The following is a 22984-nucleotide window of genomic DNA, read 5'->3' on the forward strand; positions in this document are numbered from 1 at the left end:
CTCGCCCGGGTCTGCGCCCCCGGGTGCGTGCGGGGGGGCGAGGAGCTCCGGGGCCTCCGCCAGCATCTTCCTCGCCCAAGGAGAGCCAGCGCGCCTTTATTTGTGCCATTGTCTTCGTTACACTGAGTACAGTAAATTGTAAACAACAAAAAAACCCCAACCCTTAAAGTATGTGTAGTATCGGAAAGTGGCACTAAGGGTGGGATCATGACCTATTTTTTTATTAGCTATGAAGATACTAATTCAGGTTAAGGCTTCTCTCCCGTTTCTGTTCCCGCTGTGGGTCTGATGATGCCGTTTCTCCAGTTTCCTGGCTGTTGGAGGGAGGATTCCTGCGCGGGCAGGGGCTGTTCTTGCTCCTCTGCTCCTTCCCCATCGCTCCTCTGCCTGCGGGTCCTGTCCCGTCTCTTTTTACAGGGTCTCGTGCAGCAGAAACTGGCCTGGGAGCCCCCAGCCAGATCCAGCACAGGATCTGCCTTCTTGGTGCGGCAGGGAGTGATTTGTCCGCTCCAAGAGATGGTTTGAAAGCTGCTCCTGGTGACGGTGCTTTGGGGACCTTCAGCCTCTCTGCTCATTTCTGCTCCGCCTGTCTGGTGGGTTGGCACCGCCATGGCTTTCAAGGTTTGCTTGGAGTTTGGGTTTGATTCAAACCCACCTCAGTTGTCCGTGAAACCTCTTTTCGATGTTAGAAATCTCTCGTCTCTTTGACGAAGCGGGTTTAGCTCCAGGCCGTGGTTTCTGTCGCTGACCCGCTTCAAACCGCCGCCCTTTCTGAACTGTAGATCCTACTGCTTGCCTTTTGTAGCCGCTGTGAACTTCTTTGAAATGTAGAGAACACCCAATACCCGTTAGGTTGTGAGTGTGCCAGCTATTCGGCAGCTGGGAGCGGGTGACGGGGGGAGTTGCTGGCTAAACCGAAAGGAAAATTGCGTCCTGGTTGGGAAAAAAAAAAAAAAAAGAGAGGTGGAAGTTGTCCTCAGTTGTGTGTGTAATTAGTGCTTTTCACCTTCAAGAGAACGTTACCGTAGCACGATAGCATCCTTCCCAGAGCGGCCGGTGGTGACCTCGGGGACGTCTGGGAGCGGTGGCGTTCCCAGCTGTATTTCAGGACTGTGCACGACCGGTAGTTTTCCTGTGCATCCAGTTTTTTGCTCTTGATTCTGCATTTTCAGTAAATCGTGATGGTGTCTGAAGCTTTCAGGAGTCTCGTGCCTGGAAGATTTTTCTGTGTGTACGTCCGTAGTGATTTGTTCTCCTTACAGAGGCTGTTTACAAAGGGAGATGGTCGAGGTCAGGAGGGGAGAGAACAAGGCTGCGCCTAATTTAAAGCTGCTACACGTTTCACACTGGTGCGTAAGGCAGGAGCAGGGCTGGGGCTGGAGGAGCGCGAGCGTGGAGAAGTCAGAGTCATTTTAGCTTTGCCCGCTTTTTTTTTTTCATGTGAAAATACCCCCAGCGCAAGCAGTTGAGAAGCAGGAGCCTGGGCTGGCGCAAAGGAGCAGAAAATCTCGGGTCTGCGCTGCCTTCCAGCGATGCCCGAGCTTTAGACGTTTGCACAATCCGCGTTACACCGCAGGGTAAGGCTGGCTGCCTCGGATCCCGCTCCGGGTCCCAAACGTGACACCGAGGACGGGGACACCCGTTGGGGACGAGCCCCGCGGTGGCCTCGGGGACACCTGCTCGGGGCGCGGGGCTGCTAAACTCATCCCTGGGCTTTCACCAGGGGATGCTGAGCTGGGTTTATCTTGACTGTTAATCAGAAAGCTTCGTATGACGTGTCCAGAGCTCTAAAGCCATTTTGTAAGATAGCAGTATCCCTTTTCTACAGCCTTATTAATGAGTAGAGTATCTTTAAAAAAAAGACAAAAAAAACCTAGTTAATTTCTTTCTGTGGTATGAAACTTGTGTACTGCGAACATACAGAACATTTAGGAAAAACACAACTTACAGTTTTCTTAAAAAAACAAACAAACAAAACCGACAAAAAACCCCTGTCTGCTTTCCATACAGTCTTTCCTCAGGTGCTAAATAAGGGTTCCAAAAATGGATACTGCTTTAGGAGTTTCTGCTTTATTCTTGAAATACCTATTTTTTTGCTTAGGTGTTGTAAAGATATTTTAACAAGAATGTTTTTTTTAAATGTAAATAAGATTGTGTCTCTAATTTTCGTTTTATCTCCTTTTTGTCCATATGGAATAGTCTAATTTTCCTTTTATCCTTTTGAGAAGGACCCTCTTATGACCTTCCTTGAAGACATTTCATTAAGTGTTGCTGCATTTAAGAATGAATCTACAACTGTTCATTGTCTTGGATTAATGCTGCTGCTGCTGCTATAAGTAACCCTGAAAATCAAGAATGTGTGATGCACTTTTTTGTTTTCCTTTTTTTACGTGACCATATAGTTCCTCTGCGGATAGTTGAACCCTCGTGTCGCAGCCACTAATTGGGGGCAGCGGGGTGGAGGAGAGGGGTGGACCTGATTTTGGTGCTGACCTACGGGAATTTCTATGCAAACGCAAGCAAAGGAGAACTCTTAACTTGAGAGAACACTGTGCTTTTTGCTTTTTGCTTTTTGCTTTTTTTTTTTTTTCTTTCTCGCCTTCCTTTTCTCAAGCTGCTATTGGAAGGGTAGTGCAAATCCCTGAGGTTTTCAGCTTCTCCTTCCTCGGTGGCTGGTGGTGCAGGAAAGATGCCCGAGTAACCTGTAAGGTAGAAAAAATCTCAGTCGACTAATTGTCTCATCTCCAGTTTTAATATTCTTGTTTTCTATTTGAATCTATCTATGGAAGGAAATCGCTCATCTCTGGGGAAAAAAAAAAAAAAAAAGATCTGTTTAATGCTTTACTCAATGTGACGTTAACCAGCAGTATTAATTGCGTGGTCTCCTTCCTGCCCATACGGAGAGGTCGGTGCCCAGAATTGAATGTTTTCTGAGGAAAAAGCCGCGTCTTGGGGGGCAGAGGAGGGAGGTCTCGCAGCGTCGAGGTGCTGCTGCAGGTCCAGAACCTCTTGTCCCCGTGGGTCCCACGCGGGCTGTGCGCCCCGAAGGAGGAGTTTACTGGAGGAAACCAAGGGAATTTACTTGACTGTTTAGAAAAGATCCTTTAGGAAAGTAAAGCACCTCTGCGAAGTGAGGGAGGAGTAAGGAAAGTCGTGCAGGAAAAACGCTTGGGGATTACAGCTGCCTGGAAAATAGTGTATAAATACTATAGGCCAGAACTCTGCCTGCTTAATTAGTTTATTCAGCATTGATTTTTTTTTTTTTTTTTTTTTTTTTTTTTGCGCCAGCGTTTGCTCTTCTACACACACGCGTGTGTGTGTACATCTGACTAAACGTGCCTTGCGTGTGTGGTTAGTTTTGCTGGAGAGAGTCTGTGTGAGCTGTGGATGCTGAAGTGACGGTCGAGGGGTCGTTACTGTCCCCGTGACCCGTCCAGCGGGATGAGACTTGGGCCCCAGCCCGCGTAGTGGCTGTCTCACGGTTTGGGGACGATGTCCTGTGGGGTGGCACCTTTCCCTTTCCTTACACGAGCCGTTTTCTGCAACTTTAGAGGGGAGTCGGGAGGAGAGAAAGAGAAGCTGCTTTGCTGTTCTCCTGCGGGCAAAAACAAGCATCGCGATGCTTTGCAAAGCCAAAATAAATGAAGGTCTGGAACCGGCTTTGCTCTGGAGTTGGGGCTCTCTGCGGCACCGGGGACCCCGTTACCCAGGGGGCTTATTCCCTCTCCAGGTTGTGGTTCTTGTTACCGTGGGGTTTCTTTCATTTTTTTTTTTTGTAAAGGAGAAGTAAACATGCCTTGCTTCAAGTTAACAAAATAGAAGCGCTTCTGTTTGCAGTCAGTGACTCAGAATACGAAGCTGTGCAATTCTTGTTTCTTCATCTCTCTCCCAGCTCGCCCCAATGTGTGATTTCTGTCCCAGTCTTTCTCTACTTCTGCCACTGTAAATGTGAAAGCTTGCTTGCATTATTTTTTAGAATGCATTTTGCACACTCGGGTTTCGCTGAAGCTCCGTAAAAAGGTTAGTTTGAAGCAGATGAATAAAGCTATGCACATGTTTTGAAAGTTTAATTTGTGTCTCATTACCAGAAGTGACTTATCTGCCCTCTTTTGCATTCCCGTGCTGTCATTACCTGCATTATCTTCACCATCTCAGAGGGCATGATGTAAGGTGACAGTTCTTTGCTGACAGCTGTAGCAGAAAACTGGCACTTCTTGATTTTTTTTTTTTTTAGTAGCCTATCTCTCTCCTTTGCTTTCTCTGTCTCTATATAGCTATATAAATATATATATTATTTTTTTATTTTAAAAGAGCCTACTTTAGTAATTGAATTGGAGGGAGCGGGGTGTGCCGGCTTGTGTTTGGGATCCCCTTCGTGCTGTCGGATGAGCGAGTGCCCCTTTTTCTTCGGGTGGTCCCGGCTGGCGATGAGGAGGGGATGGGGACGAGCCCGCTGCGGCGTGGGCGAACCTGAGGCTTCTGAATGGCAAAATTAACCCCAGAGAAACCCTGCCGTGGTGTGTTCCCACCGTGAGGCGGGGCGGACAGGCTTCCCCGCCGTCCCCACAGCTTTATTTTGGTTTTGTTTTCCCGCGTCGGGTGCATTGGCTTACAGGTGCCACCTTTGGAAACCTGTTGCTTGGCCTGGAGCCTTCGTGTAAGAGAGTCGGGGTTTTGTGCTGGGAGAAGGACACTGACAGTTTTCTCCTCGTGTTCTCTTCGCCGTGGCAGAAATTTGTACTAACTTGACAGCTTTTTTTCATACCGAACAGGGCTGCTTTTCTATCTACCATCACACGTGTACTTAACGCACCTCCAGCGGTTCGCGAGCCTCTGAAGGTCCTCAACTTGTTTACTGGGGGGGTGGATGCCCTTCTCTCCCCCCCTCCCCAGAATATTTCAGTGTTAAGGGCGGTGCAAAACACAACCACGAGCTGGGGCTGGAGCCGTCTCCTCTCCTGCCCCCCCCCGTCGATAAGTTCTCATTTCGTTGGGTTTCCTGGTGTGTATTAAAATCGCTGCAAGGGGTTTGTGCTCTACCTGCTCAGGAGCTGAATTACCTCTGACCTGCGGAGGGGGCAGCCCCTCTTTGTCGTCGATGTCGTGAGTGTGTGAGACCACACGGATCGGTAAAGGTGGTCTTTGGGTTTTTTTTTTTCTTTTTTTTTTTCCTCCCCTCCCCGGTATTTCCCATTAGGTTAACGCACTCTGTGTGCCCAGCTGGAAACGTCAGCGTTTTCCCAGTTGTGAGAGGGTGGCTGGAAGAGTTAGTGTAATATCTGCTGTAGCTGTGTCTGGCGCAGCCCCTTGCGCTGGTCTGGGCGATGTCACGGACTGTAAGGATAGGTAATGTCCATGAGCTGTAATGGCATGATGTATCTTTACCAATGATGTCATATTTCACACTAAATGTTTAAAAAAACAAAAAAAACTTACCTGAAATTTTGTTTATTCTGCACCAACAGGTCTTCAAAATTTATCCAAATTTTATTATTTTATCAGGAAAAAAGAAGAAATTTGTGTAGATCGAATATGTTAAGACAGACAATAAGTGATGTAAATTGTTGAATAAAAATTTTAAAGTTTCTGGGTGTCAGCGTGATGTTCTTTGTGGCGCACTCAGGGAGCATCCCTTGGCCCTGGGGATGCTGTGTGGGTGACAACTCGACTTTTGGTCCCTTGGGCTGGTGGCCCTGGAGCAGCACAGGCTGTGTGTACAGGGTGCCTGGTTCTGGGGGGGCTCAGGGGGCCGGGGGGGCCTTTACCTTGCCTGGGGAAGGGGAGGGCAGGAGGAAAGGAAGCCCCACACGGCTGCAGAGCTGCTGTGGCCAAGGGTTTGGCTGCTGTGTTTGTGCGTGTGACACAGTCAGGGGATGAACTTGCCTCGGTGTGTCACTGGGTCTTTAGTCCTGTGTAAACTGGGCACGGAAGAATCTGATCCCCGCTACCGGGATGTGCAACTTCAATCCCAAACACACGACAGCAAACACCCACCAAGCTGGTTTATCTTTTTCTTTCAGTCACATTTATTGGCAATTGTGGCAGTTGGTACCGATTGGGGTTGGTGTTCCATAAGCAGTCACGGTACAAGAAGGGGTGGTTATTTTGGGAGGGGAGGATTAGCACCAAGAGGGAGCCAGTGAGCTTTAGAAACCTTGCAAAGATGTGCTGGAAAGTGGGGAGCTACTGCTGGACACGCCGGATGGATTGGATCTGGGAGGTCTGGGCGTGCGAACCCCACTCCCTCCAGTGCTTGTAGTCTCCTCCGTGGTGGTCGGCCTCCAGGACGTACTGGTAGCCACGGTACCCGGGATACTGGTAGCAAACCCAGCTGGAAGAAAAACAGTCATGGGGCGGCCGTAAGGGGACAAGAGGTAAGCAAGGGGGTTACGGGGTGTCCCCCCTCCTGCTGTGGTAGCACAGCGATGGCAGCGGGTTGTCCCTGCTGCTCGTGGCCCTTCGCCCATCACTTACGCGCCGTACTGGATCTTCATGGAGCCCACTTCGTTGTTGGCCCAGCCCATGGCCTGCAGCGAGGGGTAGTCATCACTGATCTCCCACTGGCGGCCGATGAAGTTGTCTTTCTCGAAGAGGGTGATCTTGGATTCCTTGTGATTCTGGGAGGGGAAGAGCAGGGCGTGAGGTGGTTCTCCCTCCCCGCTGCGGATGGAGACAGCAGGACGATGGCTGTCCCTCCCTAGGGCATTGCTCAGAGGGTTTCCTGGGCTGTTGTGTGTGCAGCCCGAGGGTGGGAGGTGTTCAGCCCCCCCAGGTTTGGGGTTTCCAAAGCCTGGATGTGTGGGGTGCTCAGCAGGGTGATGCTGGGGCAGGACCGGGCCGGGCTCAGCCTGGGAGGTGTCAGTGATGGCTGTGGCACAACTACTGTCAGGCTGGCTGTCCCTGAGCTCTGCTCATGTACAGCTGGCCCAGAAGCTCTCTTAAAAGTTTTAGGAAACAGGACAGCAACAGCAAATCCCGCTGGGCATGGCGGGGGAGAGCTGAGCTCCCCAAGGAGCCCCTGCCACCTGCAGAGCCCCTGGCACAGCTGTGTTTGCACTTCCTAACCCATTCTCTTGGCCTAGTGCTAATGCCTGGGACATTTTAATAGGATCGGAGTTGCAAGAGCTCCATTGCAGCCAGGACACTCACAGCGGAGCAGACGGGGCGGAAGGACATCAGGCGCTCGATGTGGTAGGCGTTGCTGCCGCTCCAGGCGTCCCAGCGCGGGTACTCTCCCCTCTCCAGGATGAACTGCTGCCCGCAGAAGCCGGTGTGCTCGTAACCAACCCAGCTGCAAAAAAACCAAAACAGATCAAGGGCTGCCAGGGCTTCCTGCGGCAGCTCTGGGTGTCCTGCTCCAGGTATGGATGTAGGTGCAAGGAGGAGGTTGGGGTCTGGCGTTTGCCTGCAAGTCTGAGAGGGAAGGAAGCAGTGCTGGATGTGGGCAGAGCAGCCGGAGAGCGTGTCACCACCTCTGGTGTCCGGGAGGCTGCCCGCACGGCAGCACCGGTGCCCCCCGGCTGTGGCGGGTGACGGGGTCCCTCCCTCAAGGGGCCCAGCCTGGCAGGGTGGCTCGCTTTCCCCAAACGCTCTGTGGTTGTAAATGCAGACCGGAATCACTTCAGGATGCTGCAGGACACCCACAGCTGCCCTTCTCTCCCAAAGGCCTCATTTCTTACTTGTTTCCCACTTACAACCTGGATTAGCTGGAAAGACCCGAATGCCCAAACCAGGCAGAACCCACCTGGCTGTGGGCAGGGCAGGGAGCTGTTGTCTTTCCCCTTTCTGGGTCCCTCACTTTGCTGAAAATACAGAGGGGTGAGCGGCTTGCCTCCACCTCGCAGGACACATGCCAGAGCCTGCCTGTCCCCAGGGTGAGGACCTCTCCTGGGCACATCCCCTTACAGGGACTGACTGGAGATGGGACAGCAGAGTGGAGCAGGGAGGCAGAGGTTGGGCTGGAGGCTGGAAGGACGGTGGCACACGCTGTGCAGCCCACAGACCCCCTGCTTATGGGGTACGTGGGGTGCTGGGGGGGTCGAGGGCCTCTTGCCACTGACCAAAACTTGAGCCCTGATCCTGCGTCCTGTGGTCAGGCTCCCCCCGTGCAAGGTGACCAGCCTGATTAGGAACACGTCAACTGGAGCAGTGAGCTGATTATGGCCCGAGCACACATGCCACTGTAATCCCATTAGCATTAGAAATCCTAAATATAGCAGCGCAAATCTATCTTGTCTGCTTCCCCGGCCCCAGCGGGATGCTCGCTGTGGGGACCGCTCCGCACACACGGCATCTGGGAGCAGCTCGTGAGATGTTGTGCCTGTGCCAGGGAAGATTCCTGTGCGCGGGAGAAGCCTGGATCCGCTCCCCACCCCTGGCAGTGACCGGGGCAGCCCAGCGCAGGCTGAGGGAAGGTTCTGCTCTGGCCCTGGGCCATGAAAAGCGGTTCTTTGGCACGGTGCTTCGTGGGGTCACTCAGACAGATGGGGAGCTGAGCTCAAGAGCCACTCACTGAGCACTGATCTTTGCCACATCCTTGGGCAGCATCTCTGCGGGGCACTGGGGAGCTCCAAACCTGGCTGCTCCCAGACTGCGGGATGCAGGTTTGGGCGATGCCAAAAGTGTTGTCACCATCCCCTGGCCCTGGCAGTGTCTGTGTCAGTGCTGCCCGGGGCTGGCTGCTCTACCCTGGCAGGGTGGGATCCCCTGTGTCTGGCTTCCCACAGCTGCAGTGCTTGGCTCCAGCTAAGCAAAACCAGCCCTGCTTCACGCTCAGGCGCCCCTCGCCACACCATCCCCACCGCTGGCAGCCCGGTACTCACGCGCCGCACTCCACCTTCAGGGAGCGGATGTTGTCGAAGCCGCATTCCATGATGTTGGGACAGGCTGAAGTGAACTCCATCCTCTTGCCCTGGAAGTTTTCTTGGTCGTACACAGTGATCTGGAACGGAGAGCGAGCTGCCGAGTTGGGAACTGCCTGGCAGCATCCCCAGGTGATTCAGCATCTCTTGGGGTCACGCTCTGTCTGGGCAAGAGCCAGTGGAGGCTGCACCGGGCACCCCTCTGGGCTGGGACGCAGCCCCACACGCCTCCGCACGTCCCTGCGCTGCTGGCCCCGCCGTGCCCTGCCTTGGTGTCCAGGGAGCCGCACGCCGGCCCCCGCTCCACTCTCCTGCTCACCCCTGCGGAGATCAGTTCCCGGGGCAGCGGTGCCATCCGGAGAGAGGAGCGGAGCCCTTCTGGGACGGGCGGGTGGCAGGGCTGTGGCTGGCGGTTCTCCCGGCCTCTGCTCCGAACGCTCTAGGGCAAAGATGATTAACGGGGGAAAGGGCGAGGGGGAACTTCTTGGGGGGCTGCGGCTGACGCTCTCCTCTCCTGCCACAGCTCCGGGTTTCAGTGGCGTGCGCCCTGCTTGTGCACGTGCTTCTCCTGTCCCTTTCAGCTCCCTTCTCAAACTGTGTCCCCGAAGATATTGCCAGACTGCTCGGGGCTGGTCCCCACCTTGCTCTGCTGTGCCCACCACCCCGTTTGCAGTCCCCATGCCTCCCTGCCCTGCCTGCTCTGCCTGCACCAACCGGGGAGGGCAAACACCAGCGTGTGGTTCTCGGGGATGCTGTAGCTGCCTGGCACAGCATGACTGGTAAAAACAGGGCATGACTGGGCCAGGGTCCTGCAAAGAAGCTGATGAAACACTCAGGAGGTGTTTGAGCAGGTGGGAGGCAAGTTCCCATGGACGGAGAACAGGGATACCCTGATTTCTGTGCTCCCCCCGCCTCGCTGCCCGCTGTGCCCCCGATGTCTGGCTTTGCCGCTCTCCTTGCCCCCCACCTGCACAGCAGGAAAGGCAAGATACAGGGGGTGCGAGGACGTACCTTCCATGGGCCCATGGGGACAGGCAGAGGGTTTGTCTGAGCCATCTTCGCTGCTGGAACGGTGTCTGGAGAAGGAAAGAAACACTGTTTGCTCTGCACCCGCTGCCCACGGTGCCCGTTCTGAGGCAGCTGTGCTGCTGCTGGGGACAAGCCACCCCAGTCGCAGCAAGACCCTTCTGCTAGCCACCAGTTGGGGTGGGAGCACGGCGGGGAGCTCTGGGGCACATCCAAAGCAGGGTGCTCCCTTCTTGCTGCCACGGTGCCCCTTCCCTCCTCCCAGACACAGCACAGAGCCCTCACACCTGACGGAGCACCGTGCCCAGCTCCCCATTCTCCTTCCCCAAGGCCAGGCCATCGCCAGGAAAAACACCCCTGAGCTGGAGTGGGAGCTGCAGGTCGGGCACAGGCTGCCCCATGCCTGGCCGTGCCAAACAGCTGCGCCTGCCTCCCTCTCCCTGCCCCGGCGCCCTTGGGAAGCGCGGTGAGCTCCCATGGGTGGCCCCAGCTCACGATGGGAGATGCCAACCACTGTGCCATGCCCGGGGCCCAGCGGGTGCCAGGAGTGGGGTACCCCATGGTAGAGGGGCTCTCAGCCACCCTGGCTGCCAGCAGGGACATGTGAGCCTGTCTTTTGCCACGGGGAACGGCGTCGGTCCCTCTGGGTGTCTTTTGCCACCAGGCAGGAGGAAGGGTGTCTGCCCGGCCAGCTGGCGGCAGCGGGCAAGGTGGGAGAGGTGCAAATCGGTCCCAGGACTCACCTAGCTCAGGCAGTTACTGCTGCTTCGCCCATGTAATGTTTGCCTACTTCAGCGGCTCGGCTTTTATAGGGTGCTGCTGGCTGGGAGCCGGTGCCAGCGTTTGCAGAGCCGTCAGCACAATGCTTGCTCTGGCATTGTCCCGCTGATCCCCAGAGATTTCAGCTGCTCATCCCCATGGTCTGAGCCACATTCTCAGGGAAAAAGGAAAAAAAAAAATAATTGATGATAATAAAAAAAAAATAATCGGGACGGCTGTTTGCACAGATAATCTTGGGCACAAATGACTCAACAGTTTGACTGCTCTGGCATTTTCCAGGGGCAATGCACCGCACCGTCATGGGGTGAGCGCGGGGGCCGGCCTGGCCCCAGCGCTGGCTGGCACGGGCGCACGGCGCAGTACCCTCCTGGTGCGGCCCGGCGGGCGGGGGGCTCAGCTGGGTGTCTATCAGGCACTGCCGTTGCCTTGCTCCACTGGCCATGGCAGGTCTGCGTGTCCACATTGGTGTGGACGCCCTCCTCCCACCGCAGCCTCATGGTGGGCAAGGGGGCCTGCGAGGCTGCTCCTCCCCGCTCGGCGGGGGCTGGTGTGTGGCCTCCTGTGCGCTGGCCCGTCAGCCTTGTCCCCACGGCCACACTGAGCCCCGGTTCTTGCCCCCCAGCTCCACACAGCGCTGCCACCGCCTTGCTCCTGTGCGTGGGGGGAGCCGCCATGGGCCTGGGAGGCCTCAGGCCTGCGGTAACCATGGTAACGAGGCACCCCTAGCCCTCAGGCATCGCCATAACCATGGCAACCAGGCCCTGCTCCCCCTTCCCCGCCGCAGGGCTCCCCCAGGGCCCCGGCGGGGTGGGTGCTGCAGGCCCGGGGGTGCCATGGTGGGTGCAGGCCCGGGGCCATCGGGGGTCACGAGGCGAGCGGGGCGGCGCGGGCTGCTGCCTCAGCGCATGGCTGCCGGCACAATGCGCCGCCCGCGTCTGACTGCCCCTTTTGTCTCCCCGCTGGGCGGCCGGCACAAAACAAAGCGCCCCGTCAGCGCTGCCCGCGGCACAGCCTGGCGCCCGGCCCGGGGGACACCGGCGGGGCTGAGCTGCAGGGATGGCACCCACCCAGCCCAGCCCCAGGGGGCCCAGCGGGGTACCAGGGGTCCCCTCCCCATGGCGGGGGGAAGCCAGGGCTTGCGGGGCCTTTCCCCTCTCCGGCTGCTGCCATGCACTGCGCCGGAGCCTGGGCGCTGCATGGGGAAGGGGTTGGCGGAGCTGGGGGTCACCGGGAAGCAAAGTGGGGCTACACCCCTGAGGCCTGACACCGGCTCCAGGAGCACGCTGGCTGACCGTATTGCCATGTCCGAACAAATGTGGGGTCAGGGAAAGGGAGGAGAAGGGCCACCTGCCCTCTGTGGGGCTGCCAAAATATGGGGCTGGTGGCAGGAACACTCCTGCTGGGCACCCTCCCTGTGCACCCCACCATGTGCACCCCTGGCTGCAAGGGGGATGCCAGGCTGGAGCCCGTTCCCCGGCTCCTTCCCGGCACTTGGACATGCCCTGGCCATGGCTTTGGCCGCCCCGGTGGTGCGGAGGCTTTGCCAGGAGCCGGTGCCACTAGAGGGAGAGCTCACCCTGAGCAGGCTGCGCCGCAGCCGGCGCATGCGGGTGCGCGGCATGTGCAGGGGCTGTACGGCGCCGCGCACCCCCGTACACCCCACGTGGGCACCCAGCTCCTCTTGCGAGGGGAAAACTTTGGCTCTGGCTGCAAACGGTCCCTGCAGCCAGCAGCCACCCCAGGCCAGGAACAGGGTGGGGGGAAGGCCCCCCTGAACACTCCATGTCAGGCATGTCACCCTCAGCAGAGAGCAGGACCCTGGGCCACGACTTGGGGTACAGCAGGCTCCCCATCTGCTCTCCCAGCTCACACCGAGCCTTGCTGGTGAGGCAGGTCACCCCTGGGGAGGATCTGGAGGGATGATGGTGAGCGCCTGAGGAGCTGCTGCCGTGACGATGCTGTTGGGTCCACGGGGTTGTCTGGAACAACTGGTTTTTCTAGATCCCAGAGACTATAAAAAAAAGCAGTGACCTACTTAGGGAACCCCGCGGTGCTGCGAAACAGATGCTTCCCAGCCCGGCTCAGGGCCCTCTCTGCGCCGGCCGGCCGTCTCGCCTGCCGGGCCACCACGGAACACCACTCGCACCGGAGCTCTGTCCCGCTTCTCCCTAGAAAGCTCTGGGCAACATGGAAACTTGCCTTGCATGTGGGGTTTGCTGGTGCCTGTGAAACCCCGTGCTGGGGGGAGAGCTGCTCAGGGCACCCCAGCCCTGGGAGAGGAACTGATGATTTTGGACGGGATCTTGTGGGCATGGGCACCTGGCCACCTTGCTGGGCAGCAGGAGGCTGGCCCTGCTGGGTGGCTGCTCGTGGCAGGGCTGTGTGAGACACTGGGGACCCCGCGCTGTCCCACAGCTCAGTGGTTCCAACTGGCATCATTCCCACCACTGCCTGCCCAGTGCAATAAGGAAGCAGGAACAGCCACGCGCTGTAACCGGCTGTTCACCCAGCTGTGCCGGGGAGGCAGGGCACAGGCACAGTTGCACAGTGTGTCCCCTCGCCAGCGCAGCCAGAAAACCCTCCTGGCAGATGAGCCAGGGCTCTGCCTCTCCTCCGGCTCACCCGTCCCCGTCACTGCTCTCTGGATGGCTGTGGCTCCCTGCGCTTGGTGCCACATGCCTGGGACAAAGGGAAGTGTGACAAAAGCAGACGGCTGTGCTCGCTGACACCGTCCTGTGCCGCTGCAACGGCCGCATCTCCTCCACCACCACGTCCCTCAGCCCAGGGCGCAGCACAGGGCTCCTTGCACAGCTTCCAGCTTGTTCTCACCATGCTCCTGCACGTGTGCTGCTCTGCTGCCGCATCAGGGCTGTGTCCTGGGCATGTGTTGTGGGCTGGAAATCACAGCCAGCCTTAGGGCTGTGAGGGTACAAGGGCTTGTGACATCCAGGCAAGCGTGTCCCAAGAGCAGGGGGTGAACCTGGTGCGATTCCCAGTGCTCGTGGAGGAGATGCTTGCCGCTGCAGAGCTGCTTTGTGCTGAGGGCTGGACAGTGAGGGCCTCCGATGGCAAGGAATGATGTCCAAGCACAGAAACTGAGGGGCTTTCCCTGAAATCATCTGTCCTACAGGCAGCTGCCACTGCCCTTCACGCTGTGTGAAGCTGGTGGGGGGGGCACAGGATTTTAGCTGCATCTGACTGACCCTGATGTGACGTCCCAAAACTGGAATGAGTGGAAGAGGTGTAACAAAAGCTTTGCAGCTCTCGCTGCTGGGCTCACTAAGAGATTCTCATCATTAATGACGTGCTGTCTCCTGGCCAAGAGAGCTAGGAAGCATCCCGAACACTCTGGCTGCTGTGTACTCACAGAACTCCCTGGGGACAGGTGGTGTGAGGAGAAGTACTGGCTGCAAAACGGCTCTGCAGGTCCGCCACATCCTGCTTTGTGTTCCCCAGGCTGCGCAGCCACCCGTGGGGACTGGCCGCCCTGCTCTGGCAGCCTGAAGCCAGGCACAACTCCTGATCAGATCCTTCCAAAAAGGGGAACCCCAGGAGTGTGTGTGCGCACGGGTGCAATGCACAGGGCTGTGTGTGCACCAGTGGGAGTGCATGGCATGCGAGTGTGTTTTCCAGTGTGTGTGTGTGCTGTGTTACAGGGTGATGCCCGGTGTGTGTGTGTGTGTTGCAGGGGTGTGCGTTGCTGTGTGCTTACCGGGGGTGTGAGCACACCGTGCGTGTGTGTGTGTGTGTGTGTACACCAGCTGTGCTAAAGTGACTGTGCGTGTGTTCCCGTGTGCGTTGCGGGGTGCGTGTGTGCATGCACACCCCACTTTGTGTGCTGCAGGGTGCACCCGAGCTGTGTGTGTGCGCACCCCAGTTGGTGCATTTCAGGGTGCACCCGAGCTGTGTGTGTGCACACCTGAGATGGTGCGTTGCAGGGTGCACCCCAGCTGTGTGTGTGCGCATCCCAGTTGGTGCATTTCAGGGTGCACCCCAGCTGTGTGTGTGCGCATCCCAGTTGGTGCATTTCAGGGTGCACCCCAGCTGTGTGTGCGCGCACCCCAGTTGGTGCATTTCAGGGTGCACCCCAGCTGTGTGTGTGCACACCTGAGATGGTGCGTTGCAGGGTGCACCCGAGCTGTGTGTGCACCGGGGGTGTGTCACGGCCGGTGCATCGGTCCCGTGTGCGCACCCGCAGTGTGGATCTTGGGGGCGCGCTACGGGCGGGGCCGCGGTGCGCACCGGGGCTGCTTATCGCAGCGCCCGAGTGTTCCCGGCTGGGCCAGCCGCCGCCGTGCCGTTCCGTTCCGTACCGTTCCGTACCGGGCCGATTAATGCCGTGCCACCCCGCTCCGTGCCGTTCCGTGCCGAGCGGAGCCGCGCCCGGCGCGGCGGGCGGCGCGCGCAGAGCCGGCAGTTCCCGCCCCGGTGCGGAGCCGCCCCGCCCCGCCCCGCGCCGCCGCCGGGGCCCGGCACCGCCAGCACCGGGCCGGGCACCGCCAGCACCGGGCCCCGCTCCGCCGCCGCTGGGTGAGTACCCGCCGCGCCGCCCCCGCCACCGGTACCGGTAGCGGCCCCGGGGCAGGGCCGCGGGCGCACACCGCCCGGTGCGGGGCGGGCCGAGCTGCGCCTGCATCGCCCCCCGCGCGGGCCGGGCCGTGTCGTGTCCGTGCGTGTGCCCGTGCCCCCCCCCGCGGCGTTGCACAACCGGTGCGTGTGTGTTCGCGTGTGCCCCCGCCCGGTGCTGCTGCGGGCTGTGCGTGTGCGCAGGGCCCGCTGTTGTCTGGCAGCGCCTGTGCTTGTGCATCGCCCGGCGTCTTGCAGTGTGTGTGTGTGCGTGTGTGTATGTGCGTGTGTGTGTGTGTGCATGTGTGTGCCAGCCCCACTGTGTCACCTTCTGCTTGCCCCTCGTCGCGCTGCGGGGTGTGTTTGTGCGTGTGTCCCCCCCCGCCCGTTGCTTTGCAGCACCTGTGTGTTTACAACACACTGCGGGGTGCTGGAGGTGTCTGCACCCCACCAGGGGCAGCTGAGGGTTGTTGTGGGGGCAGCTGTGCCCACAGAGTGGGCACGCACCCTCTGCGGGGGACAGCCAGCCCGTCCCTGCAGGGTGCCCCATGATGGGTGCCCCAGCACCCGCCACAGGGCTCCTCAGGGCCGGTCCTGCTTCCAGGGAGAAACCACTGGCCTGAGCCTTTCCCGCACTGCTGGGGAATTGCATCTGAACCCATTAGCCCGGCTCACCGTTAACTGCATCGCCACCAGGGCTGGCAGCACTGGCACCTGGGTCCCTTTTTTGGTGACACAAGGCGGGTGGGTGGCCTTGCAGCAAGCTGGGCTGGGGGTGTCGGGGGCTCGTGGGGCCTGCGGCTGCCACGGCGCCTGCCTGCATGTTCATTTGCCCGGGGAGGAATATATAGAGCGTCGGGTGAGGGCTGGGACGTGCGTCCAGAAATAGTGTGGTTTCCAGCCGGCCTGTGAGATGCAAATCTTCTGGTCAACAAGCGCCGGAGCTAAACTTAGGGCAATTACAGAAAAGTGTGGGCCCACGGCGGGTGTACAAGGGCGTGCAACAGCCGGCATTGCCGCGCTCCAGGCTGGCTCTGGCACCCCGACACCGGGGCACCCCCACCCAGCAGCGCCCACCCCTTGCTCTCCGTTGGGAACCCGGCGTTCCCACAGCGCCTGCGCCAGCCCTGAACTTTGCCCGCTGACGAGCCACAGCTCAAGACGTCACCTTTGCTGAGGGCTGGGCCATGTGGGGGGTCAGGCTGTAAATTTGGGGCTAGAAACAGGCAGTGTGGGAGGGACGTGTCCGATGGCAACAGGGCTATGACCCACCTTTCTGCCCCCCCCAAGCTGGTCACTAAATTGTCTCCCACTTTTGCTCCCACCCAGCAGAGCCTGGCAGCGATCACTGCCCTCCCACCTCTGTTTTGTGAGGACTCTCAGGCTGTTTTATTGCCTGGCTTTGGGGCGAGGCGGGTGCCTTCACCCCACGCATGCACCCTGTGCACTGTCCCAGCCTCCGCCGCCAGCTTGGGGTGACACTTTGAAGCCAGGCTGGATCCTTTACTGCTTGACATGGGGTTCCTGTGGCAGGAGGACTCAAAATCCTTCTTTGGAGGTAGCCTGGCGGCATATCCCAGCTGTGACTCGGGTAAACCTGGGGTTGTTTTTCTCCTGACGAAGCCCAGCATTGTCCGTAAGGGCAGGCAGTGCAGAGGGATTTGGAAAACCCCTACATTTCCTTATTCTGCGGAAAACTTGTGTCTGGCAAGGAGGCGAGGAACTGTCACGCAGGTCACCCTCCTCTGCCCTGTGTGAGAGCCGGGCTGGCTGCTGGGCATTGCTGCGGAGCTACCCACTCTCTGGCATCGTCCGGGCACAGCTGGGGTGCGGGGTGCCCAAACATGGTGTGCACAAGGAGGTGACAGCTGCCAGCTCCTGTGTCAGAGCAGCGAGTGAGCGCGGCCCTACCTCCGGCACCGCGGGGAGGGCAGGCGACTGGGAAACTTGCGCTGCAGGTCCCTGCGCAGGAGCGTGTCGGACGAGATTGCGTCTTGGGGAGGGAAGGAGAGGCCTGGAGTTTCAGTGAACGCCTTCCTCCCCGTCTGGAACTCCCCGGCGCCCTGGCAGGGGGCACCAGGGGCAAGTTGCATCCTCCTCTCCCAGCTCCTGCTTGGGGGGCTCCAGGAAGGCTTTTGGGTTTGGGGACCTCGATTTGGGTCTCCCTTTCTGGCAACTGGCCCTTTCAAGGTGACATCTGTTGTCCCCTGCCAGCCCAGGTGTCACAGCAGTGTCCTTACTTGTGTTCCCGGGCACAGCCGGCGCCTGTGGGCGCCTCTCCCTCCCCTGTCATGGCTCATGCACGCCACTGCCCCGAACACGCCTGGCGCTGGGCAATCCCGGAGCGAGCCTGGGCTGAGTCCGGGAAGGCGCGTTGGGTCTGATTCAGGAGCAGGAGACGCTCAGCAGCTGCCTCCTGCTTGCGGCGTTGGGCTGCACCCATCCGGCATCCCCGGTGCGTGCCGTGGCGGGAGCCTCCTCGGGGAAAAGGGAGGAAACCGCAGTGGCATCCCGCGTGGGCTGGGGATGCCGGTACAGGGGGCATGTTGGGGTATTCACACCAGCCCATGAGGCTCCTGTGTCCCCTGTCCTGCTCCTGCCAGCGGTAGCCTTGCGTGAGGCACATGTGGCCGGGCTGCTGGCGCTGCCTGATTAACGATGCAGATGGTAATGCTTGTTCCCTCTTTTTGTTGAGCGTACAAAGGCTGGGAAGGAGCTTGTGTGCGGGGGAGAGAAACCACCAAGGACAAAGAGCGCGCCTGCCGCCCGCCTCCCAGCACCACGGCTCTAACCAGCACCTGCCTGGTGAGCGGCTCTGCTCCCGAGGGTCCCCCCTGACCCAGGAAGGGGTCCCGGCAGCCCCCTCCCTGCCTTGGGGTAAGCATAGGGTGCTCCTGGGGGTGCAGCCCTGTCTGCATCCCTCTGGCAGCACTGCTTTGGGGATGCCCAGGCAGCTGGGGGTACCAATGGCACTTGTCATGGTGGGGGGACGGGGATGGGTGTAGGTGGTTCTCCTCCCTGCCGTTGTCTGTGCCGAGGCCCCAGCACCACCGTGGAGGAGCCGGTGGAGAGCAGCCCCCACTGTGGTGCGGCCGTGGGGCCCTTTGCCAGCAGCACCTGCTGCAGGTCAGGGGAAGGAGGCTCAGGTCAGCAGGTCGCCTGCAGCCGACATTTCTGGAAGAGGAGAAAGGAGCTGGCTCGTTTTCACGCGTTTTGGGGTCCTGAAGCCCAGGTCCTGCCTGTGGGTCTGGGCAAAGCCCTGGGTGCTGCAGGGGAAAGCAGAACAGGCAGAGCCGTGGGGCTGAGCGGTGTGGACAGAGCCTTGGCAGCCCTTCTGGCCGAGAGCAGGACGCTCAGAGCTGGTGAACACGGCTGCCCGGCCATGCTGCGTGCCCGACCTTGTCCCTGTGACAGATCCCCTCGCCGCCTCGGCTGTATCACACACCCGTGCCGTGGCTTGCAGAGCCCTGTCCTTGCCTGCCATGCGGCCGGGTGTCTTCTGGGCACATGTGTTCCTGCCTTGGCCCTGAGGGGTGTCAGGGTTTGGGCAGTCCCCTGCCGTCCCCTGAACCCCTGTGGCTTTGCCAAGGGAAGGCCGAGTTCCCCGTGTCCCAGTGGGTGTGCTCAGGGGCAGCGGGGACCATGTGCCTTTGCAGGGAGGTGGCTCAGGCAGTGGTGATGCAGCACTGGTGCTGCGCTGGAGCCAAGGTGCAGCTTGGCATGGCGCGGCACGGCATCCATGCACCCCAGGGTGCCCGCAGAGCCCGCGCTTCCAGCGTGGGCAGCTCTGCCCGTCCCCATGGGTTACCCAAACCTCATCCCTGCGCCCATCGGAGAGCTCTAAAGCAGATGCTTTGAATGCGGGGAGTTTTCCTGTTGTCCTTTGTGCCGAGGTTAAGTTCCTGCGCGGCTTCCTGCCCCGTTATATATAGCTGTCAGCCCGTCCCCGCGGCGCTGCCAGCCGCCTGCTCCGGTTTGGAATTGTTTATTGGCAGCCTGAGTGCTCGATGGAGGTTGGGGGGGCCTGGTGGGCAGTGGTTTCCCCAGGGTCAGACGAGTCCCATAGCAGCCCCCTGTGGGGCGAGGCTGTGGGTGCCCCCGGGCGCTGGGTGCATGCAGGGTTTTTGGAGAGGCCAGGGTTTCTGCCAGGCCACAGTTTTGCCACAGTCTGGGTGCTCCCCCACCGGCACGAGATGCCCGAATGAAAGAACGACTGTTCCTGGAGGTCGCCGGTGGCGTCACGAGTTTCTGTGTCACCCTGGCTAAAAATAGAGACTTATCAGTGTTTGGGAGGGATGTGATTTTACAGGTTCCTGTTTATTAGGACAGCCTTCGCTTAGGGACGTGTTTCCAGCTCCCTCCCCGGTGGGGACACTGCCCACAGCTGTCCCCCATGGCTTCGCGGTGGCTGGAGCTGGGAAAAACGGCAGAGAGGCCTCTGTTTCTTTGACAAGGGGCTTTTCAACCAGCTTGATGTCTCCCCGGGGACAGGCAGTTTTGCCTGGGTAGCATCCCCGCCAGCGGTAACCACTGCAAACACAGCTGGGATGCCATCCTCCCCACTGCCCGTGCAGCTCCGAAACAGCTCCCCAGCTGCCGGAGATCCTGGGGGTCTTGCCCATTGTCAGCCCTGGCGCTTGCTTGAGGTTCTTGGGGGTGCCAGGCTGCTGGGCTTCTTTTGGGGCATCGCGGGGCCACCCTTGCTGCACCCCTGGGACTTGGTGCCCAGCCAGGGCAATGACCCGCTGACCGGGGCAGCCCAGAGCCCTGCAGTGCTGCTGTCCCCAGGGAGGATGGGGACACGGGGACAGGGCTGGGGGTGATGCGTTGGGTGGGGTGGTTGTTGGCAGTGCCGCTGTCTGATGGTGCCTTTGCCCATGTGTCCTGCAGGCAGACGGCTGTGCCGTGACCAGCACCCCAACCCAGCGCCCTGCCGCCGGGGCTAGCGGCCCTGAGCCCCCCTCCACCATGTTCCACCTGATGAAGAAGGACAAAGAGAAGGATGGGGCCCGAAAGGAGAAGAAGGAAAAGAAGGAGAAGAAGGAGCGGATGTCGGCGGCCGAGCTCAAGAGCCTAGAGGAGATAAGCATGCGCCGTGGCTTTTTCAACCTCAACCGTGCCTCCAAACGGGACTCCAAGACCCGCCTGGAGATCTCCAACCCCATTCCCATCAAGGTGGCCAGCGGCTCTGACCTGCATCTCACGGACATCGACTCTGACAGCAACCGGGGCAGCATCATCTTGGACTCGGGCCACCTGAGCACGGCCAGCTCCAGTGATGACCTCAAGGTGGACGATGCCAACTTCAAGGGCTCGGTGCTGCAGCGGGCGGCCAAATTTGGCTCGTTGGCCAAGCAGAATTCCCAGATGATCGTCAAACGCTTCTCCTTCTCCCAGAAGAGCCGGGATGAGAGCACCTCGGAGACGTCCACCCCTTCCGAGCACTCGGCGGCCCCCTCCCCACAGGTGGAGGTGCGCATGCTGGAGACACAGCTCACCAAGCAAGGGGTTCCCCCAGGCCACCCCCACACCCCTCCTGCCACCTCCCTGCGTGCCAGGGTGCCAGAGCTCATCGGCAAGAATTTCCCTGCTGAGCTGCGGCTGCCCGCCGTGGTGCCCCCACAGCCCCCGCCTCCGCGGCAGCTGGAGCTGCAGAGGCGCAACACTGGCGATTTCGGTTTCTCCCTACGCCGCACCACCATGCTGGACCGGGCGCCTGACGGGCAGGTGTACCGGCGCATCGTGCACTTCGCCGAACCTGGAGCCGGCACCAAAGACTTGGCACTGGGGTTGGTGCCGGGTGACCGACTGGTGGAGATCAATGGGCGGAACGTGGAGAACAAATCCCGGGACGAGATCGTGGAGATGATCCGGCAGTCGGGGGAGACAGTGCAGCTGAAGGTGCAGCCCATCCTGGAGCTGAGCGAGCTGAGCCGCTGCTGGCTGCGGGGCGGCCATGGGACACGCCGTGCTGCCTGGGATGTGAGTAACACCGTCCTTGCCGCGGGGCCAGTGCCCTGGGTTTCTGCCGGCTGCCGGCATCCTCGTGGTGGGTGTTTGGGTTGGCAGCACCCCTGGGAACTGATGGGTGCCACGGCTGCTCCAACCGGGAGCGGTGAGCAGGGAGGAGCGGGAGGCTGTGGCTGGGATGTGGGGGTGATGCCTGCCCATGCCCAGAGCAGCAGAGTGGCTGCAAGGGTGGGTTTGCGAACTGGCATCGGTGGGTTTTGCCCCCAAAATGCTCAGTGTGCTGCTGGGCTTAGTCTTACTCCTGCCTGAGGGGCTCCGGGAGAGCCCAGCTCTGCGTCACCTGTGGGAAGTCTGTCCCCATCCCTTCGCTGAGGGGGCACAATCCAGCAGGGAAAGGAGCTTTGCTCCTCTCTGCCAGGAAATCTCTAACGCTGCTTTGCAGGAGGGGCACTGCCTGTCCCACTGCCTGCATCAGCCTCCCCTGGCTGGGATCCCTCCCCGGGGACCCGGGCGGGCGGCACGGTGTGCTGGGGATCAGGAGCTGCCGGCGGCGTGCGCAGCCCTGCGTGTGCGGCTGGTGCTGTATAAATAGAAACTTAATGGCTGGATGACCCACCTCTCCCACGTGAGCCGCCAGCTCTGCCGACCCTGCCGCAGGCTCCCCAGTGTCCCCGCGGAGGATCCCAAATGCCAGCAGCCTGCAGGGCTGGGCCCGCTCTGTGGTGGTAGGGGGTGCAGCAGCGTGGTGTTGGTTTAGTTTGTAACTGGGCTTGTTTAGTGTATTTGTAAGCCTTCCTTAGGGAGAGGACAGTGCCTGTGCCCGCCGAGCAGATCACCTGCACCAGGGAGGCTCCGTCCCTCTGGGGTGGTGGCCAGGATGGAGCGAGGGCGGCCACGATGAGGCCGTGGCGGTGGCCGTGGGGTTCCATGTGCTTCCCAAGGAAGCACCGGTGCTGCGGTGTGGAATCTGTGCCAAGCGGGAGCGCCAGCTTTCCGGCAGCTCCTCCGCAGAGCGTGGCAGGCGTCACCGGGCAGTGCCGGCTGTGCCAGCGGGATAACTCCTGGGCAGCCCTGTGTGCTGCCATGGGGGCAGGCGTGTGTTCAGTGCTAGTGCACGGGGGTGTGCCTGGCCAGAGCGCGGTGCTGCGGCTGAGAGGGGGCGAGGAGGCACCGGTGCCCTTGGGGCTGCGGGGGAGATGCTGCAGCATGTGGCCTCGCGCCGGGTCCTGGCGCATTTTGATGGCATTGGCCAGAGAGGTGGCAGTGACCGTGTTGTGGCATCTTGGGGTGCCACCGTGGCGCGGGCTCCTCCTGTTGCAGGGTGCTGTCCCCCTTCTGCGTGGTGCAGGGGTGCACCGGGGGATGTGCCGCGGCTTTGCCGGTGCTGGGGAGCTGAGGTCGCCGTGCAGGGTGTGGTTGGGGTCCCTCACCTGGCAGGACCGTGCAAGGTGCCGGCACACAGGGAGGGCCGGCTCTCCCCCAGGCCCCGCTAAGCTCCCTGGAATGTTTCTGGTCCTAATTTAAATAAAAATGATCCTTTTTGAAACAGGAAATTATAGACATATTTTGGGCTGTTGCTCTGGAAGCTCCTTCCCGGCTGGAGCGGGGAGGGTGCCGGGTTCCCTCCATACCCCAGGGGGTTGAACCCCCTTGGCGGGGGTAGCACCAAGCTGTCCCTGTCCCCACAGACCCACGCTGCAGCCGGGCAGGGGCAGCACCCGCTGTATCTGGGGGGGCTCTTGGCAGCCCCCACGGTGCCATGGGGTGCACGGAGGGCTGGC

At 60.0% G+C, this 22984-nt stretch overlaps 2 protein-coding genes across 5 annotated transcripts in view; one reads left to right on the plus strand and one right to left on the minus strand.

Annotated features, from left to right (window-relative positions):
- Positions 1-6183: 6183 nt before the first annotated feature.
- CRYBA1 (crystallin beta A1) lies at positions 6184-10710 on the minus strand. The gene is made up of 7 exons (XM_065647217.1): positions 10631-10710; positions 9873-9937; positions 9181-9300; positions 8823-8941; positions 7150-7291; positions 6475-6617; positions 6184-6331 (listed from the first exon to the last, which is right to left on the minus strand). Exons 2-7 carry the CDS (start codon positions 9915-9917, stop codon positions 6184-6186), a joined length of 717 nt encoding a protein of 238 aa, XP_065503289.1. The 5' UTR covers positions 9918-9937; positions 10631-10710.
- A 4448-nt stretch (positions 10711-15158) lies between these two features.
- The window catches only part of MYO18A (myosin XVIIIA), a 36776-nt gene continuing 28950 nt past the window's right edge, over positions 15159-22984 (plus strand). For 2 of the 4 annotated variants that reach the window (XM_065647463.1, XM_065647458.1), the window contains exon 1: positions 20139-21215. In XM_065647463.1, coding sequence (XP_065503535.1) covers positions 20202-21215 — 1014 coding nt within the window. In that variant the 5' untranslated portion in view covers positions 20139-20201. Of the gene's footprint in view, positions 15198-20123; positions 21216-22984 lie in introns of those variants that run through there. The other 2 variants (XM_065647459.1, XM_065647455.1) reach the window with 2 other exon arrangements.

Source organism: Caloenas nicobarica, chromosome 17 (assembly GCF_036013445.1).
Source record: "Caloenas nicobarica isolate bCalNic1 chromosome 17, bCalNic1.hap1, whole genome shotgun sequence".
Taxonomy (NCBI): Eukaryota; Metazoa; Chordata; class Aves; order Columbiformes; family Columbidae; genus Caloenas; species Caloenas nicobarica.

What these genes read in the sequence shown, in the direction of transcription:
- CRYBA1 (XM_065647217.1), bottom strand. Translation starts at nt 9,917, where the DNA reads ATGGCTCAGACAAACCCTCTGCCTGTCCCCATGGGCCCATGGAAG. An exon ending in TCCCCATGGGCCCATGGAAG is followed by an intron (nt 9,301 to 9,872) that starts GTACGTCCTCGC and finishes TCTTTGCCCTAG; the next exon opens with AGCGTTCGGAGCAGAGGCCG. An exon ending in TCCGCCCCGTCTGCTCCGCT is followed by an intron (nt 6,618 to 7,149) that starts GTGAGTGTCCTG and finishes TTCCCCTCCCAG; the next exon opens with AATCACAAGGAATCCAAGAT.